Genomic DNA, 20529 nt, shown 5'->3' with positions numbered 1-20529 from the left:
GTGGAAACCAGCTGAACAAAATGTCTTTAAATCCATTTTGGATAAAAATGAATAACTACTGCTATTACCTAACTAATGCTAACGCTAATCAGCGAAACATCCCATCCAAGGGGTCCCCTGCTCTGGGCACATTGTGTCCTGGTACTAGATAAGTGGTTATGGATTAAGGATGGCAATGACAATAACAATAATACATTATTATTATAAAAATTATTAAAATAATAATCATTATTATAGCCTGACAGTTCAGAGTGTGTCAGCATCTCTTCCACGGCGAGGTCTTGATCTGGCCGCTCTGTCCTTAGTCCCTTAGGCGCTCACCTAGGGGGCACCACTGCGCTGTGGCCCCCGTATATGGTGTCATGGCTAACACCGGGCCGTGCCGCGATCTGGTATGCAGCCAACCGCCCAGGCCACACCCACTTCGGCTAGCGAATCCCTCTCTCTCTCACTCTCTCTCTCTCTCCTGCCCTTCCAGAGCAGCTAAGTGGAGCTGCAGCTTCAGCTCATACCTGAACTTGCTCTTTAGCAATGAAATCAAAATACTACCACAACCATCCATTCCCCATAGTGACGTATCCATTACGGGGTGGCAGTGAGCCTGGAGCCTGTCCCAGAATGCACCGGCTTACGAGGCAGGGGATGCTCAGGATGGGACGAATAATCATAATGTACTATTAATTTATGTATATAAAAATATATATCTATGAGAACTAATAGATGGAGCTGTATTCTGTGGCTGTACACAGAAATGAAAATACGCTCCATTTTATTAATTATAATGTGCTATTAATTTCGGAGGTGCATGTAATCGTGCATCCATCCATCCATCCATCCATCTATTCACCCCCAGGGTAGTAGGAGACCTCATGCAGGAAGGCTAACACCTTAGACAGATGCCAGTTGTGTGCATTCATTATGCTATTTGTTTTATAGTACACACTGGTATGGCTGTTTCAGCGCCTGGCGCTAGTAAAATACTGTGGAATAATCCGGAATAATGAGTACTGACAGAACTGGTGCTGAGACCTCCATAAAGTAACCACCCTCGTTAGTAATGGAGCTGAAATGCATATAAACTTTTATAAGTATGACGGTAATGTTCTTCGCTAGTTATATTGTAATGTTACCCTCAAGTTCTTTCGCAAGGGGGGTTAGTTAAGTACTGGCTTGATTTCTCTGAGTCCTGATGATTTGGGTTAACGCTGCTCGCGACATCAGACCGTGACCGCGAGGCTGGGCGTGAAGACACAGACGTGACCAAGCCGAACGCCACCTGGACGGGGGGGGGGCCAGACCCTAACGAGACACGCTACCGGAACGAGAGGCCGCCCCGCCCTGTGGACTTCATGTCCCCCACCCCCCTAAAAAATCCAGTCGTTTGTGTCTCTGTGGGTTTTGAAACCACCGGCGGAGATGTTGCTGAGGGCTGGAGAGTAGGGACTAAGGACAGGCGGGAGGAGAACATTGGAGATTCTCCGAGCGAGTTGGAGATCTCCCGCCTTCTAGCTTCACGGGTGCCGTCCATGAACAGGCCCGTCAGAGATAAGCAGGCCAGGCACCTGACCTCTCCCTCATGTCCTCTTGCTCTGCCGCAGGGCGTGACGTGTGGCTCAGTAGGTTAGGCCTCTGTCACTACGAGCAGAAGGTCACAGGTTCGAATCCTGGCCTCAGTAGAAGAGTCCCGTGGCCATCGGTCACTTGAGCAAGACCCCAGACCCCCTGAAATTCCTCATGGGTGCCCGATAAACGGCCTGATCCTGTTCACGGACCTAAGGCTTCATCTCTATATGTGTATGAGTGCATGTCTCAAAGGAGAGCATGATGGAATATGTGAAATGAAGCATTGTGATGTACTTGTGCATATGGCAAATAAAGTTTCTTTCGAGTCAGGTTTCAATAGAATGACCCAACATGCTGCTTCTCCTTTCTGTCACGCTGGCCGATTTACAATAATGGCAGACTGAAGCAATGCTTCCTGAACGTTGGGTGTCTCTGCTGTGCTTCACTAAGCTGTTCTCTAGTGCATAATTATCATGTTTACTGGGGCCTGTTCCAAGCGGCGAGCCTTTCCTGGGTCGCCCTACATTTGCAGCCACTCATGCCCCCAGTTCACGTTCGATTACCCCACCCGCCACCTGAGCCCCCACCCACCCCTCCCAAGGCGACGCTCTGCTTTCACTTCCTCCCCTTGCTTGCCGCAACCCCCAGGGTCGGTTCCTTGAAGACCGTTCAGCACTTCGGGATCTGAACACACTACGTAAAGGCGCTAAAGCTTCTCTCCCGACATGAAAACACGGCACGCAGTGCGTGCAAACACCCCGCTGAGGGGCCCTCTGTGCGCCTGTGACATTTCAGGAGGTAAAAAAAAGGTGTTTTATTATTGCCTGGTTTGTACACACCTCCTAACGATCACCAGTTTTTGATTAGATGCCGATTAATGCATAATGCAGATGAACAAATAGACAGGGAGGGTTTGGTGACAGGCAGGCGGGTGATAGCGGCGGGGTCCGCGGAGTACGAGCCTATGAAAGGGGAAGGGGGGGGGTGCTGCGAGATGAGAGATGGGGAGGGAGCGAGAAGGGGGGGGGAACATCAAGTGCAAATGTGAGGAATGGGAAGGAGTGACAGTGGGAGAGAGCTGGGAAAAAGTAAAGATCAGCAAGAAAGCTTGAAAAGTTGCAGGGAGGGAGAGAGGAGGATGCTGGGAATGAGGACGGGGGAGCGATAGCGGCCTGGCAAGCGAACCACCATACCCGCCCCCCCCCACACCTCCCCACGCCCCCCCGATTCATTCTGAGGTCTGCGTTAGCCTTCATAAAATATTAATGTTGGTTGTACTCAGTGCCATAATTGCCATCTCGGTGCCTGAATAATTTATGACCTGCACTGCTCACTTCGTCTCATTTACTGATGGCTCAGGTAACACCATACATGTAGATGGCAAAGGCAGTAATGGCACTGTTTTGCATTTAGTAGCAGAATTAGATTACCCCCCCCCCCCCCATACACACGCACACACCCCAGCGCCACCAAAAAAAACCCCGTCCTGTACTCTCGCTTCCGTCTGCAATGACACCGTCGCTCCCCTCGTTAGAAAATGTTAATTTGCGAGCCCGTGGTCGATCCTGCCCGCTCCGGCAGAGTGCCGAGAAGCAGCAGGAGGGGTGTCGGGGTGCGTGGCGGGGGGGGGGGGGGGATATGCGTAGGACTCACCGCCGCGGAAAGGCACATGTTGGTAAACAGGAGAGCCTGTAGCCATGTGTAAACATGCGTTTGCTAGACTGGACTGTCGGCAGCTCCGCGCTTTTGGATCACAGGTACATCCACTTGTGGTGCATGGGGTGGGGGGGGGGGGGCGGGGGACTACTTCTGTGATTTTCCTTTTTAGTCAGAGTGGGCACCCTCGTGGCAACACACTTGTCTGCATGATCCATAGGTTCCGGGTTCGAGTGCTGGGCTGTGTTACCCTTGAGCAAAGCCCTGCTCTCCAAGTAGGGAAAACTGTATAAATGGCTTTGGATGAAGGACTAAATCTCCCCTCTTTTGGCAGGTTAGGCAAGTCCATGTTATTAAAAGGATAAGGGCTTGATCCCTGGCTGCTCCCTCTCTCATTACATAAGAAACTGATAACCTCTGAATCCCAGCAGTGCCGAGAGCGGCGGAACAATTATAAATGATCCTCCATGCAGGGTCATCTTGGAGCCAGTGGGGGGCGCCGCTGTGACGGCTTGGAGTCGTTTTTAATTGAATTTTCTTTGCTGGTCGCTCGGAGTTTTCCCACTCGGAATTCCGGTGTAGACCGCCTGTTCCGAAATCCAGCTCTCCTGCTCCTAGTCCGAGATCCGTTTCTGCAGCTCCTAGTCTTCAGTAACCCTAATCCCTCCGATTTTTATCTGTTAACAACCTTCTCTAATTGTCAGGCCCTTAACGCTTCACGCTACCGTAATCTGGCTTGTTCTGGAGCCCCCGGCTCCCTGTCGACTGTGACCTCCGGAGGAGCCCTTTGTAGTAAGACGTGCTGCAGCCGGCCTGTGTGCCGCCCCACAGCCCCCGGCTTCACAGCAGAGGCTGACAGGCGGCAGGCATCACGCTAACGGAGCCACGTCCAGTGCAGTCTTGGCTCCGCCGGGCGCAGAAACGGTAGGATTTTAACAGGAGTAGCGTCGAAATTTCTATAGGGTTGTTTGCAGTCGTGGTGGTTCAGTTTTGGGGAGGATTTGGAAGCTGGCAACTGGGAGGGGAGGGGGGGGGTAGGGGAAAGGAGGAGGGGAGAAGGGGTGTGGCTAAGGAGGGAGTGTGGCAGGGGAGGGCAAGGGGTGGGGCAAAGGAGGAGGAGCAAGGGAGAGAAGGGCGAGGCAAATGAAGGGAAGAGAGGTAAGGGTGGGCCAAAGGAGATGGGAAAGGGGCAGGGGAGAGGAGGAGGAGGAGGAGGAGTGCAGAGGGAGGGATGACGGAACCATGGAAGTGGAGAACTGGGAGATGGTGGGAAGCAGAGGAGAGACGCTCAGTGCTGCGAGCTGCATGTGGTATCTTTCTGCGCCTTCAAGCGGTCAGTGTCCCAGACCACCCCCCCAAAGCAAAGAGCCAGCCTCCTCCATTAACTCTGGATGTATGAAGGTGTGGGTCCTTCACCGACGCACGTGTTTGGGCCCGGGTTCCCAGAGCACTCCAGGATCCACTGCGGGGCAGGAGGGGGAGGGCTCTCCACGGCACTCTGGAGAGCTTTACATTCCGTTCTGAAAGCGGAACGATCCGTGCCGCAGTTCCGCTAAATCCGTCCCGGGTCAGCAGGTGACCTCGCGTATCTCCGCCGAGGAGTAATTAAGGAGACTGCTGGCGAGAACCAGGGGAAGGGCCGCTAACGAAGGCGGGCGTTCCTCGTGACCAGCAGCCATCGCCACGGCAACTCCGACAGCTGCGTGTCGGCACGGCGATGGGAAGAGCCCCACGGCTTCCGGCAGCTACTGAGGAGAAGTGGCTTGGGGGGGTGGGGGGTGTATCCAGACCGGCAGTAATGAAAAGTCGCAAAAGGGGGAAGACCGGTGATGACTGGGTCGGGTCAAGTGATGGCCCTGTCGCCACGAGCCCCCCGCTATATTAAAACACGATATTTCTTTATCCCTGCGATTCTCGCCAGCAATTCTGGCTCCATCGCCCCATACAGAACTCCTGCCATTTATTTCTCTGTCTATTTGTATTGTATTCCTGTTTTTCTTTTTCCTTTGCCGCTGTCTGTTGAGCCCTTGTCAGTCACTGTCACTCACCGGCTTCTGGGGGTGTTCTGTGAGCATGACGGTTTTTTCATGTTTTACACCAAATCTGACATGTAGGACACTATGGCAGTTTACACTTGTTGATGCTCCACTCTGACTGGCTGGGGTAGGATGGAGGGCGAACACGTACTGACACAGACACACGCGGGTAGGTTAGGCGGGCAACTACGGATTCCGGAAGTGGAGAAGACAGGCCAGCACCCAACTAGCGCCCCCTGTTGGTGCAGCAGCGTTCCAAGCTGAGGGATGAACATACAAACCACTCTGTGTTCTGGTTACGCTAAAACTTCCCGAAAAAGTTAACAAAAAACACTCCTTTTTGGCAAACTCACGGTAGTTGCAATGGAAACATCAGGGCACAGATGCGTATTAATCAGGAGCCCGAAAGAAAACTGCCCTTCAAATCCCCCACATCCATGAGAATAACAGGAAGAAGGGCAGTGCAGACAGACATTAGTGATGGGGGGGCCGGGGAGGCTTAATCCTAAAATGCTGGATTATGGGTGAACTGGGAGACCCGGCTCTGCTCCTGCCTGGAGATGCTTCTCCGCGTTTGGCCTGACTGTAATCGGCGGTGATAATACTGGTGCAGACTGAGAGATGGGAGGGAGAGAGAGAGACAGAGAGATAGAGAGAGAGAGAGAATGCTGTCTGCGTGAGAGTTTGTCATATGTGTGAGACAGAGGAGGGTGTGTTTGTATGTGTGTGTGTGTGTGTGTGTGTGTGTGTGTGTGTGTGTGTGTGTGTGTGTGTGTGTGTGTGTGTGTGCTTGCATTGCTGGTTTATTAGACAAGGTGACATTCGGGTCACAGGCTTGGGTGTCCGGTTGCCAGTTGCCAAACACCAAACCACTGACAGCAGGGCCTCTGTCAGTCCCGGGATGATTGACGCTTCACAGCCCTCAGAGCAAAGTGCCGCTCAGTCAGCAGGAGCGTCTACAGTGACATTTAACTGCTATCAGGTGGCCTATGTGAACGGCCCTTCCGTCCAGGCAGCGAGGCTCCCACCATGGCCATTTGGGTGGTCTGGTTTATGGTGACGAGTTAGATTCCACACCGGAGAGGAAACGGTCTCCAAGGCTACCGCATCCCGTTACCGCCGGTGACCAGATGTGACTGAACTGTGTATCCGTGGAGAAATCGCTCCTCACACTTGCTTCTCTTCTCTTTGCAGGTTCTTCCTGAAATTCTTCCTGAAATGCAACCAGAATTGTCTGAAGAACGCAGGGAACCCACGGGACATGCGCCGGTTCCAGGTACAGGCTTCCCCCCCCAAAAAAAAGAAAAATCAGGAGAGGGTTTGAGAGGCGGTTGCCTTTGTCAAGTCCTCCATTTTTTTTATGACATTTCCCAAAAACCTGCTGCTTTGCACACAGAAAGATGTGGGTCTGCATGACTTGCAGTTAAAAGTCCAGAAGTGCTACTTGCTTATTTGTCTTCCATGCCATTGCTGATGCTGTGTGAGTCTCTCTTTCTTAGCTTTCCTCACTGGTCCCATTTCCCTGGGTTTTCTTCCCTCTGTCCTCCTTTTTCCATCATCTCTTGCCTCCAGTCTTTACTGCACGCTTTTGACAAGATGGTTACATAAGTGAAAGGGTTCTCTTTATAAGTTAACTCAGGGCAGCGGCTCCGCCCACCCTACACTGGCTCCGCCCACCACACAGTGTGTCTGCCTTTTTTACATTAACCTTGCCTTAACATGCTGTCTCTCTGCATACCTTATCCGGACTCCGCTTATTGCAGACTGATTCCACGTACAACATCATGACCCGACATCCTGACCTTCCATGTAGTTACTCCGCCCACTCTCCTAGACTCCTCCCATCTTATTTTTACCCCGCCCACCAAACAGTGGCCCCGCCCCCTGCGTAGTGACACCTTCACAGCCAACGCAGTTACTCCCGTGTGTGCTCGTCTCACGAGCCGACAGGGCTGAACCCGTGGCGGTATCGCTAATCACCCTGCCCCGACGGTCCCGCGTTTGTGCATCTCTCTCTCTCAGCCAGCAGGAATGCACACAGGCCAGTTTAAATAAACCATCACTTCCTGTGAAGAAACTTGAAACCTGGACCCCGATCCACCCCTAGAGCTTGACCCCTTGGGCCTCGAGACCTCTGCACAAACATGGCCTCTCTCTCTTAAAGTTCATGCCAGAACGTAACCCATGGGAATCACAGCCGTCCTGCCTGGACTTACCCTTTCCTATCCTTTAACAGCCTCAAAACAACCGCCTGCCACTGAGCCAATGGGGCTCTTAAAGGGACCAACCTTCCCTTCGTAGCATGTCACCGAAACGCGCTGGATGTAGGCCGCTTGCCGGCGTCGCGCTAACCATGTAATGAGAGTGTCTGCAGACAGCCGGGCTTGTTAACCGCTCTCGGGAAACCCCACGTCATCTCCCAGCCGTCTTCTCTCCGGTGGATCTTAATTGGGCTGTGCCAGACAGGAAGTGATATGTCCAAATAGTATTTTTCCGTTCTGAATTATCCCCCCCCCCCCCGCATCTCGCCCCAGAGTCACACTCTGCACCATCTCCGGGGCTGTTAAGGAGGGTTTCTCCTTTTTTTCGATGGAACATCCCTGTGTACATTTCTCCCATCAAGGCCCGGGATGTGCAAACAGGAAGTTAGGGATTCAGCATCAACAGCAGCCCTGAATTAGATTTTTTTTTTACAATTTTCGGATTCATTATTTTGACCTGTTTATCGTGGGCGGGGTTTACTCATTTACAGGTCCACTAAGATCTATGTGACCCTCAGTAAATCTCTGTTTCTTCATTACTGGGGCTATAAAGTCTCCGACATTTTCTCTATGGTTCAGAAACTCACTAAAGTGATATATTAATTTAAAACTTGCTAATACCAGTCAATGTAAAAGAAAGCAGAATTTCTGAGATATCTCATGATCTTTCCTGATATATTATAAAGGCTATTCTGGCAGTCAAAATTATCTAGCAGCTACCATGGAGTCTATGGCTAAATTCTGTACATCTTAACAAACATCAGTGTGTGTGTGTGTCCGCGTCTGTGCGCTTCCCGGTCCTGTGTTAAGTTGATGTATGTGACACCCATCAGAAAGGAGCAATTTTATGGGGAAAAAAAATGTTCTGGAACAGAGCCAGAGAGAGAGAGAGAGAGAGAAAACCAAGAGGAAATGGAGACTTGGAGGGTGTCTGTTCCAGGGAGAGCAGAGATGCCGTTTGCTAATTCGGGTTCAAGCACATCCTCTCTTAAGGGGTGGTAACCTCTTGAGGATCTTCAACAATTCGGACAAGAGGCTCTCAAGTCAGGGCAGATTGGGGGGCGGAGGCCTGGGAGGAGGGGAGGGGGCCGTGTCACTAATCCAAACACAATAGTACTCAAGGCGCCAAGGATCCCTAACGTCGCTGAATTTAGTCACGTTAAATAGTGCTGTGCATGCATACATCTGTGTGATGGTGTTACCGTATATGTATTCATGTTAGACAGCGACAGAATGTGCAGCGGAAAATATTAACTACAGCCATATTCAAAGAGGCCAAGTCAAACACCACACACACCAGCTCAGAATGGCCTGGAACCATTTCAGACAGGCAAACATACACACACCAGCTCAGAATGGTCTGGAACCATTTCAGACAGGCAAACATACACACACCAGCTCGAGATGATCTGGCAACCCTGTGAAACGCACAGAAGCGCCCAGAGATCGCAGGCTGCCTGTTTGCCAGGCATCACATGTAGGTTTGACCCAGCACTGACTATGGCATGACGAGGGTGAGTTATGCTGCCCTGTCCCCCCCTCTCATGGCCGTCTTCCCCGCAGGTGGTGGTCTCCACCACGGTCAGCGTGGACGGTCACGTCCTCTCCGTGTCCGACAACATGTTCGTGCACAACAACTCCAAGCACGGCCGAGGGCTCGCAGGCTCGACGCCTCGGAGGGGACGCCGTCCTTCCTGGAGCACGGTACGCATCTGACCTCCTTCCTGAAGCTGCGAGATCCTGTCCCGTCAGGAGGACACATGCAAAGTGCAAATAGCTAGTTAGCTGGTTAGCCGCTGATCTAAGTTTGCTCAGTTGGTAGAATTTTACGTGATTTAATTTAAAACAGTGGATGTCCTTAATCTAATCTGGAGCCCTAACAATGCCTACATGTGTCCTTGTGTTCCTGACTGGCTCGCGATGTTAAAATAGACCTTTGGGTTGACCTCAATTGCAATGACACTAATGACCACAACAGAGAGTATCAGGACCTCCTGACCTCAGCTAGATAATAGAGTGCTGTTCTTCTGCTCCAGCTTGGTGGTGCAGTCCCATCTCAGTGCTCTTCAGGCATGTAAGCGGGCACCTAAAATCCTGCCTTTTTGTTTTGTAACGACACCTTGCTTGTCAATGAAAAAGGCCCCTTTCCGCGTCGCACCCGGGTATGTCTGGAAGCCTCCGACGTGGGAGAGTTTTTTGGAAGGTCTTCAATCACCACCACCCCCCCCCAACCCGCCAGCCACATACAGGGCTCAGTTGGAAGCTCAGTGGGATTGCTGCAGCAAACGGGGGTGGGGGGTCTGCACAGTCTACCGCATTGACAAACAGAGGTGTTACGTGGGACTGTGATGAGAGAGAGAGAGAGAGAGAGAGAGAGAGAGAGAGAGAGAGATGGCCGGGCTGGTCACCGCCCTGAGATAATGCCCTCTTAATTGGCTGGGTGGGTTTGGGTTTGGGAAGCATAGCAGCTTATTTGTCAGCCCCCACCACCGACCCCCCACCTCAGCCCCGGCCCCCGGGGAAGCCCCAGTGCCGGACGCTATTAGCCTCCACGCTGTGCTGCTCTGTTACCAGCGGCTGGCCTGGGCCGGGACCACCGAACGGGCTCTGGCAGGCTGATGGCCGGCCGGGCGGAGATGCTGCCCATGTCTGTCTGAGCTGGTGCCCTGGCCCTGAAAGGCCCAACCTCATGCCTCTCCACCATCTGTTATAACAAAAGACTCCATCTAATTAATGCGGTGACCTGCCTCTCTGCCCAGCCTGGGCCTCGTGGTGGGGGGGCGGGTGGGGCGGAGATGATGGGTGATGAAGCTGTCCCCTTTGTGAACGATCGACCGTATCTCAGCTCCACTGTTCTCCTGACCACACCTGTCCGCCCCACCGGCTAGGGGAACCCCACCAACCCTGGATGTGCGTTGTCCAGAACAAGCCTCCCCCGAAATGTGCTGTGGCCTCGAGTTAATCCCACCTTCGGTTTGGAGTGTGGTGTAAGTTCACAGCGCCTGCGTTCCATATTTGTTGGGTGTAAATTAAAATGTGCCTTGATATGCCACAGCGGAGGGCTCTAGAGCAAGCAGCCGCTGACTGGTGTCGCCCAGTAGGGGGCGCTCGAGAGGGCGTGCCTTTTATCCCCCATTCGGTGGCCTCCTCTCCTCATAAGGATATGAATGACAACAAGTTATTTCCCTGTGGCTCGCTGACTTTGAATTTTCCATGGTTTTTGTGGCTCAGGCTGCTGTTCGCCGGTTTTCTCTGCGGGTGACACTGGGGACATCCATGCTAGCGCTCTTAAAGAGACGCGTGCCGGCAATTTAGAAACTGATTTTCGGAGTTAAGCAAATCCAATTAGCTTCCCGTTCTCGTATCTCGGGCCTGTGAAATAACAGAGTACATCGCATTTATTTTTCATTTTGATTTAAGTGGTCTCCAGGGAAGTGGAGGTTCTGATTGTGTTTTAAAAGAGATTAACGGGGGAATGAAGTGTCTGCGTCTTTTTTTGAGAGCAGGAAATCCGCAGCAGAAGCTTGGAAAGTTTAATCTCACTGATTCTTCATGTGCTCATTTCCTGTGCCTTCAAATCCGACGATCGGGCACGTGAGTTGGGCACTTAGAGGGCACATATGGGGGCAGTGTGCAGCTCAGTGGGTTAGGATGCTGTGCGTGTGACCGGAAGGTTGCTGGTTCAAATCCCAGGGTCATGCTAGCGGATTCAGTGTTGAACCCCTGAGCAAGACCCTTAATCCCCAGTTACTATATGACCAAGCTATCTTAGAACGTTCATAGCATCTGCAAACCGAATTGATATGCTGTCTTAACCTCGTAACAATGACAAACAGTTTGTCCGTCATGTTTTGGTTAGGCGCCCTGAATGAAGAAGTTCACGTTGCATCGCTGCTAAGATACTCAGTGCTCGATATTTCCCCACTATATCCATGTCGCTTTTTTATAAATCGAGGTTTAAATTTGATATTGTCAATTCAAATCTAATATTGTGTGCTATCACTTGAGTTGAGAAGGAGATAAATAACCAGAGAAATAAAGGATAATGTTTAAGAGCACCTGGTCACCCGGTTCTGATATTGACTGCTTGGTCGGCTCTTCTACTTACGATCTTCATCTGAACCACTAAGCAAATGTGGCGTCATCTCTGGGGCCTGTCAAACTTCCCCTGCAGACCCGCCCCCTACCCAGATAGCCGAGTCCCACTCAGAAGGTAGGCAGCTTCCTGTTGGATAATATTCAACTCAGAAGCCGCTTCTTATTGGACAACATTCAACTCAGATGGTAGGCCGCTTCCTATTGGACAATAATCAACTCAGAAGGTAGGCCGCTTCTTATTGGATGATATTCATCATGAGCCGCCCGCTCCGGTTTGGAGGGACACCAGAGAGGGCGCTGGTGGGAGGGGGCGTCCCGAGGCGGGACAAGATGGATGGCGAGTGCTCCCCCTCCCCCCGGGAAGGCGACGGGTCCAGCGGGAGGGGCGGAACGGCATCCGCGCGCGTGGCAGCCCGGGGAACAGATGGCATGGAGGGAGGCACGAAGTTTAATCCCATCAGATGGATTCACGCTGCACCATCTGGGTAATCCCACAGAGAAGCCGAGCCCGCGCCAAGATTACCGACCAGATTGCTCCAGTTCATCTTGCTCATCCTGCCCTGTTTCTCCTGCTGGGAAATTGCGCTGCGCTTCGCCGCTGTGGTCCACCGAAGGAGGAGATCAACAAAGGAGCAGCAGACACTAGACATCCCTGGTTTGCAGTACCTGTGAATCAGATCCTCTTCATTCGCGCGGTGTGTGACAGACGTCGGATATTTGTTGAAGAAACAATATTAGAGCATATTTATTGTGTTCTGGGTCTTTTCAAAGGCCGCGGCCAGCAGAACATTTGTATCAGAAGCAAAAGAGAAACCTTTAGGTTGTGGGTAACATCTTGAGACACGGCTTTCACAGGAAGTCCGGCTGCATCAGACACAGCTTTCATAGGGAATTCACCTTCATCAGAGGCAGGCCTTCACAGAGAGGGCAGCTTCATCAGACACAGCTTTCACAGAGAGGGCAGCTTCATCAGACACAGCCTTCACAGGGAATATAGTTTCATAAGCATTCATAGAATAATCGGCATATTCAGACATAGCCTTCACAGAGAGACAAGCTTCATCAGACACAGCCTTCACTGGGAGATCATCCGTTGATATAAAATGGTATAAATAATACATTAATTAGTAAAATCTGTAAAATATGTAATAACTCTGCCTGCCAAGATTGAGGGTGAGGTATGAATGTGCCGTCCGTCAGTCAATCCCCCCTTTGCGAAGGCTAGTTTTTAATAAACTATCTCTAGTATGGTGCTGCCCCATTCCTGCTCTGGGGGTGTTCCTCAGACTGCAAAATGCCACACCCCCCCCCCATTCCTGGGCACCACATCCAGCAGAGTAAGGGAGCATGTACAACGGCCCCCTCCAGTGCGCCCGCACGCCATCTGCTGCCAGAGGCACATCCGTGTGCCAGTTGCAGACACCCACCGAGCCACCCCCCCACCCCCCTCACCCCTTCGGATGAGCTTTGACGCTGTAGCAGTCTGACCGTTTATAAATGGTATTTCCCCTTTACTTTTCATCAAAACTTTAAGCTAATTGGAACTCAAATAATTACCCCCCCATCCCTCCCCTACCCGAGTGCCTTTGGAACCCAGCCATCAGAATCCAGGCCGAAAGTTCAGCGCCCAGAATGAAATTTAAACCAATTAACGCGTCAGATTAATGGCTGCTTGCCGTTATCTCCAAGTCTCCCTGGACGCCTGGCCTTTGATCGAGGACTTGCGGGGGGGGGGGGTCGACCGGCTTCTGAGAGAGTGGGGGCATGGCTGACATTTACACGCCGCCCGTAAAACAATCAGTGGCCGCTGACCCTATCCTTCGGGACTGACCGTGTTTAATAACGGCATCCGTGCATGCGCATGTGTGCGTGTGTGTCTGATCAGTCCAATTAGCATCTCTGTGAAGTCAGTGCTGTCGGGACAGAGGGCTCAAACGGCACGGTGGTCTCTGGCAGGCCCTGGGACCACCTCAGCAACCCCCCCCCCGCCCCAGCCTGACACCCACGTTCCTTAATTGTCTGATCCACGCAGTAGGATCCGGTGGTGATTCCCCGGCTTATACTGCCGCCCCCATGTCGTGCTGTAAATGTTGCACGCGATTATTGGGCACGCGACCTGTCCTCCCCCCACCCCATGCAACTCTTAGGCCTGGGGGTCAGATTTTTTTTCTGGCTCTGAATCTGAAAAGATTTAGCTTTTATGATGTACTGTATAAGACTCCTTCTGGAAAGGGTGAACTGTCCAGCGGTATCAAGGAGTAAGACGATAAGGAGAAAGTTTGTATATAACTGGGCCATGTTTTGCTTAAGCTGGTATATGGGGCTGTTTCCAGTTCTAACCCACATCTGTGGCCAGTCGGGGCCAATGGTGTTGGTTTATGCGGCTGGCCTGGAAATTTTGTTCGCTCTGTGGCGCGCAAATCACGTCGGGGGGCTTGCGTCTCTCAGCGCGACCACCGACGTCTGAGTAACAGACACCTGCAGACACAGGACGGGGAAGACAATGCATAACAGAGCGTTGAGAAAAATGAGATGATTGTGGTTTAGCGTATGCCTGGTTTATTTGGCGGATTCCGTGGCATTTATTAGTGCTGATGCATGTTAGGGTAGGCGTGTCATCGCCGTCCAGTGATAGACACGTATTTCCAAAAAGCCATTATTTCAGGAACGTGAAAAAAATGCATTTTCTCAGGAGCTACTTCACAAAATAAACCCAAAACAACATGAGACACCCTTTGCACTACAAAGACACCTGTCTTTACACTGCCGTCGATGAACAGTTTAATGTTTTAAATGGACTTACATGGATTGTTTGTCAAGCAAGGCGTGGATCTCGGTGTGAACCGGATGCCAAATAATCTTGCTTTATAGTCGCAATTTAACGATGATGTTAGTTAGCTAGCTGTCTAGCCACAAATTAAAATCGGTGACTCCATAAAACATCTTTTCATTGGTCCATCAGACGTCAAACGCTGTACGTAGACGGAGGAGAACGAATGTATTCCATCTATAGTAAAAAGACACGATTGCCATGCACAAATTTTTGGACAGCGGCAATATATAGATATTAGGATATTTATGGGTTCCTGTGTCACTGGTCACCTGGATGGGCGGCACCATCATGATGAGATGTAATCTGCATACTTGTGATGCGAATGGGCTGCACTCATCCGAGGCTCCTCCCCCCCCCCCCCCCCCCCCCCCCCCCCCATCTCCCCATGCACATGCAACTGGAAGCAGCCGCACCGTGCATCAAAGCCATCAGCCCCAGCGAGGGGTGGACAACAGGGGGCGCCACCGTCATCATCATCGGTGACAATTTCTTCGACGGCCTCCAGGTCATCTTTGGGACGATGCTGGTCTGGAGCGAGGTGAGCCGCCCCCCTCCCGAGCTGAAACATACAGAGGGCACATGACACGGGCACTCAGGTCTGGGCACAAAGCCGTCAAGCTGACATCGAAACGGCCATTTTTTACCCTCCTCGAAAGGAAACGTGTCGGGGGTGAGACGCTTAAATAATAAAAATGGACGGGATGCTCTCATGCAGGTCATTTTCCGCAAACCCTATCTGTTACTTCGTCTAGAAACTGGGTTAGCCTCACTGCCTCTCCTCACTCCCCCTCCCCGAAATATTTCTATTTTTAAAAAACCTTTTCCTTAAGTGGTAAGAGGCAGGGCCGGCGAAAGACTGGGGCAAAGCGAGAGACAGGAGGAACCATTAAGAAGACAGTGGCCCTTCGTCGCCCTTAGTTGCCCTTCATGGTCCTTAGTGGCCCTTAGCGGTCCGTAGTGGCCTTTAGTGGCCCTTAGCGGTCCATTGTGGCCCTTAGCTGCCCTTAGCGGTCCTTTGTGGCTCTTAGTGGTCCTTAGCGGCCCTTTGTGGTCCTTAGTGGCCCTTCGCGGCCCTTAGCTGCCCTTAGTGGCCCTTCGCAGCCCTTTGTGGCCCTTAGCTGCCCTTAGCGGCCCTTAGCTACCCATAGCGGCCCTTTGTGGCCCTTTCTGGTCCATAGGGGTCCTTAGTGATTTCTTCACCTCCACCATGCGGGCCCCTCTCCTCTGATTGTATCACCCTTCAGGAGCATGAGACAATCATCCTATTTAATATTAAATTTGCCTTGAGTCGGCTTAGTCTGAGAGGCTTTATTGGCATGACGTACAATTTACTGTGGCAGAGCACTTTATCAGGACATTTAACACGTTCAATGCATCACTCTGACGTTGAGAGATTAATCGCGTCTTGGGGGTGGAGGAGCTTGTCAGCCCCCTACCTCTGGGGCTGGATGTTCGAAAGTCGGCCAGCTGGGGACCTGTTTCCCGTGATTCACACATTTGCTCGCAGGTCCATGGTCTCTGTGAGCTGTGAGTCCGGTGTTCTGAAGCTTTAGACCAGTGTTTCCCTAACTCAGTCTTCAGGAACCTCCTACCAGGAACTGGGCTGGAAATGGGAAAGATGGGAAAAATGTGGACGGTCTGGAAGGGAGCTCAGAGAGAGCAAAAACATGGACCGACTGTGGCATCCTGAGGACCGGCTTGGGAAACGCTGCTTTGGACGGTTTGAGGTGGCCCAGCCCCGCCAATCTGGGGTCTATCTGACCCCCTCGTCTCACGTGAACCGGGGCTTCAGGGTCGTGGGGTTTCTTAGCATTCTGTGGTCTTGGAGGACATCTCCTCGGCTGCTGAAGACCTCGCCCCACTGGACAGCTGGCCTGGCCAGGGATGATCACGTGACGCTGCTATCTGTCTGCTGCCAGCTTCGCACCATCTACCCCCTACCTTCTTAACCCGTCGTCCAGGTATCATGTAAAGATCTAGCAGGAGTGTCTGACGGCTGTAACACTGAGCAGCTGTCCGACTATAACATGCATCTGCTACGCATCTGGGAACGATTTAGTGCTGTGGAGCCCTTCCCTGCACCTCCACTCCCAAAATGTGTGGGCAGTTTGACCCCTGACCTCAAACCCCGCCCCCCCTCCACTCTGCTTCCACCCACCTAGCTCCAAGCAGGGTGGGGGCACCAGGGTGGGGGCGCCCATCTCCTGATGGTGAGATGCAGCAGATGTTGCAGCTAACAAGCGAGAGTTCGACGCGTAAGGGGGGGGGGGGTGCTTTTGACCCCCCCCCCCCCAGTTCCTCACCAATCCATCTGTTGGGGGCGGTGAGGAACCCCCCCGCCCCCCCCAACTAGGATTTTCTTTTCTTAGAACATTAGGGGCAAATAAATTTACAGGATGGGGGGCAAATAAAGAGGGCAGAGTGTGTTTCCGTGCCTCCTCTCTTTCGGCCAGTTAGGCCGGGGCCTGACGAGCTGATACAATCGCAGCCCCCTCCCCGTCTCTGCCAGTGAGGTATTTTAAAACAATCACGGGTGTGTGTTTATTTTCACAGTAAACTGGGTATTATACTGGCCCAGCTCTCGGCGCCCGGCGCTCAGGACGTGGCTCCTTATGCATGCACTCAGTGTCATGCGTCTCCTCACTGTTCGCTTCACTTTATTAGCACAGTAATTAAGGTTAATATTTAAACTTAATTACAAGTGTTTGCTTTTTTCTCTCCCGTACCAGAATCTTCTAATACCGCCGTAGGTTCACAGATTTGCTTGGTTAGGGCTCTGGAGTATTGCAGAACAGCACCCCTAGTCCTCACTATGGGGGTGAATTTGTCCAAGGATTACAGTGTTTGAGTACAGTCTATATTTTTGGGTATGTGGGGACACGGGGTTTGGGGGAGCGAGGGGGGGGGGCTTTTTGACTGACACCCTAATTCAGTGACAACAATTAAAGGCTTGATTCACTTTACAAGGATCCTCGGGAGGGATAGTTCAGGCGTCAAGTCTGTTCCTAATTACCTGTCATCCCTGACCATGCAGGAGAGTTGTGGGGGGGTGGGGTGGAGTGGGGGGGGGCCGTCCCTGTGCCCACCCCCTCTGGAGAGGTCAGTGTCCCACCCCCAGGTCCTCCAGCTGGTTTGACCCACCCTGTGCCTTCACACGCACACTCTCCACATCACATGACCAGTCACGTGACCTATTAGCAGTAAAAAGTTAGCGTGCGGCTCCAGCAATTTTTCCAGCTGCTGGGGGGGGGGGGGTTTGCTAGCTCCTGGATTGGGGGGGGGGGCATAATGGCTGTAAAGAAGGTGATGTAATGTACATGACATCAGCATGCTGAACTGGGAACTCCTGCGCTAATCCAGAACTGCGTTTTACGTGCCACCTTGTTGTGTGCTGTGAGTGTGGCATGTTTGCCCAGATGGGAGTGGAGTGAGATTGGGGGGGGGGGGGGTGACATTCCGGCTGCGGTTCCTCTCTGACCAACGCTGTTTCCCCATCTCCTGTCCCCCAGCTGATCACCCCCCATGCCATCCGCGTACAGACCCCACCCCGACACATCCCAGGCGTGGTGGAGGTCACCCTCTCCTACAAGTCCAAGCAGTTCTGCAAAGGCACCCCTGGCAGGTTCATCTACACAGGTGAGAAAGGCGCCGTTTCAGCTGCCATTTCCCCCATAATGCCTTAGGAGTATATTCAAATTAAACGATACATCCATCCATATATCCACTATGAGGTCGCAGTCAGCCTTGAGGCTAGGCACCCTGGCTGGGGTCCCAGTCCATCGCAGGGCTCACTGACGCACATGGCCACAGTCTGTGGGCAGTTGTGACTCACTGGCTAGTGTTGCGGTCTCGCACCTCCAGGGTTACAATCGAACCCACAACCCTGAGGGTTTGACACCGGCGTCCTACCCACTGAGTCACAGTGTCACAAGAAAAGGCCGGCGGATCGCTGGAAAGTCTACATTAGCGAGTCTTAAAAGCCCCCCCGCTGAACACGGACAGATTTTCCCCACAGAATCCATCCTATTTAATCTCCGTGGGAGTTTAATCTCAGTCACTCTGCTCTCGTGAAGTTGTAACACCCGGTATGAATCATAGATAAGGGTCGTGTGCTCTTTATCTCTGCAGAAAGGTGGGTAGGGTTGGGGTGAGAGGGGCGGTGGGGGGGGGGGGGTGGTTGATGTTTCCTCGAGACAGTTTGAATTAAGAGCCGTTAATGGTCGAAATGCATCGCATGCGACATGTGAGCAGGCTGGCGGCCATCTTTGGCGATACCACGCTGCGATAGCGCTTAATGTGCCTTCAGCCTAAATACTGGTTCACGACGAGGCCAGTCTTTACTTAATTACAGTAGATGGAGGGTTGTTACGACTAATGCCTGTAAAATGGTCACAATTACACTAGGAAAACAGTCTGTGTTTTATTGGAATCCATCTTGAAGTCATTTAAACAACGTGCCCAGGCATCTAAGCACGAGCACATTCCCTGATCCGGCGCATAACTACGCACCACCCAAAAAATAAAATAAGCAGGCAGCCAGAGCGCCAGGCTCACGGCCCGGCTTAAGACCCGGCCCGAAAATGACGAGAGAGGAACTGTGTGAAAAATTTGATGATGTTGGCGCGTGACAGAGGGGTGTGGTCACACGACGATTCACAGGCAGATTCCCACAACAATGAAAGGCATAGCAATTAGTTTTTTTGTGTGTGTGTGTGTGTAAGTTGTTTTTTTTGCCTACTGTAAAATTCAGAAGGGGTGAAAGACAGAACAATGGAGGTAAATGGTTTTACAGGATATTTATTTGCGTTCTATAGCATGTCAGTAGTCATTTAGCATTAGCGTTGATGCTAGTTAGGTAGCATCGCTTTCTTCTTCGACTCGAGAAATCATAAGGACACAATGACTCTGGAGTGACTCCAGAAAACACAGAGTCCCGGCAGAGTCTTCCAAACGCAGAGCCCATCCTCGGCTTCCGATGGACCATAGCTTGCCGCAAACATTCACCCTTTTGAAAAAAACATGCTTTCGGTCTTCGTGTCTCTGGGGATGTTTGTGAGAAATTGCATAACTGCCTTTTCAGAAGAGAATATTTTTAACCTTATCACTTGTTAACAAGCGTTTCTTGGTTCATTTTTAGAATTTGAGACCATGTAACTCTTTGGAGCTGTTTAGCTATTTATGTTTAGCTGTTTATGCCGTCGATTAGCACTCGTTTGGTTGCCGTTCTGTGCTGTCTTGATCACGTTTTAGAGGTGGGGTCTTCACGTTATTTATTATTTTTCATCAACGCTGGTCTCAGCCTTGGGCTGCTTGCTTGGATGTGAGCTCGCCTGCCGTGCTAATCACTTCACGTCAAAAGAGTAGAAACCCTCTTTTTTCGTCGTCGTTTTCATTTTCCCTGGATCCTGAAACGAAATCCTGCATTAGTTGCGTTCCCTGGAGAGGTCAGAGGTCATCAATGAGAAACTGAAGACCTGCGTGGGCCATATGAGTCGAAGATGAATTAAGGAAGGGATAATTGGAATTGGTTACGTCGTCATTTGGGCCTGGTTTAGATCTAGACTCTTCTGTGCATTCAGCGAAAGTGCATGATGTTGAAAGCTCTGCCGAGAGTCAAGAAAAAAACCTCGTAAAAAGCAGCCCCGCAGTTATGTTCCCAGATTGACCCCCACCCCCTCTCCCGAAGGTGTACCCGATTGTCACCCACTCCCCGTGCCCTGTCTCCACCCTCCCACGAGCCCAATGGCCTGTCCGCACCCTGCATGCACACTACGCCGGAGGTCCACCCCGGGTTGGGGCGCTTGCTGGCATTCGCTAGTTGCCAAAGGGCACTAATCTTAGCCGGATGGCAGCTAAGGCAGACGACTGTGGCATGGGGTGGGGGGGTCAGCTGCTGCTGGGGAGCAGGAACACAATGGGGACCTAATGAAATCAATGGGGGCGTCCCTGGCATCATCCCCAATCATGGGACTCCCATCCCGCCGAGAATCACCTGAAAGTCGGCAGGAGAGAGGTTGATGCCCCCCTCCCCCGCTAGATTTAGTGAATGGAGCCGTACACATGGATCTGGTCATCGCACCAG

General features: G+C 51.9%; 1 protein-coding gene across 1 annotated transcript in view; it reads left to right on the top strand.

The window, feature by feature from the left end:
• Window positions 1–20529, top strand: part of LOC125720201 (transcription factor COE1-A-like) — a 92103-nt gene that overhangs the window by 38735 nt on the left and 32839 nt on the right. Inside the window, 5 exon segments of the mRNA XM_048995385.1 lie at window positions 6450–6531; window positions 9080–9164; window positions 9167–9220; window positions 14855–14985; window positions 17957–18083. Of these exon segments, the coding sequence (XP_048851342.1) occupies window positions 6450–6531; window positions 9080–9164; window positions 9167–9220; window positions 14855–14985; window positions 17957–18083 (479 nt within the window).

The sequence above is a fragment of the Brienomyrus brachyistius genome, chromosome 24, assembly GCF_023856365.1.
Source record: "Brienomyrus brachyistius isolate T26 chromosome 24, BBRACH_0.4, whole genome shotgun sequence".
Taxonomy (NCBI): Eukaryota; Metazoa; Chordata; class Actinopteri; order Osteoglossiformes; family Mormyridae; genus Brienomyrus; species Brienomyrus brachyistius.
The sequence above is the reverse complement of the archived record's forward strand: the minus strand, read 5'-3'. Positions and strand labels throughout refer to the sequence as shown.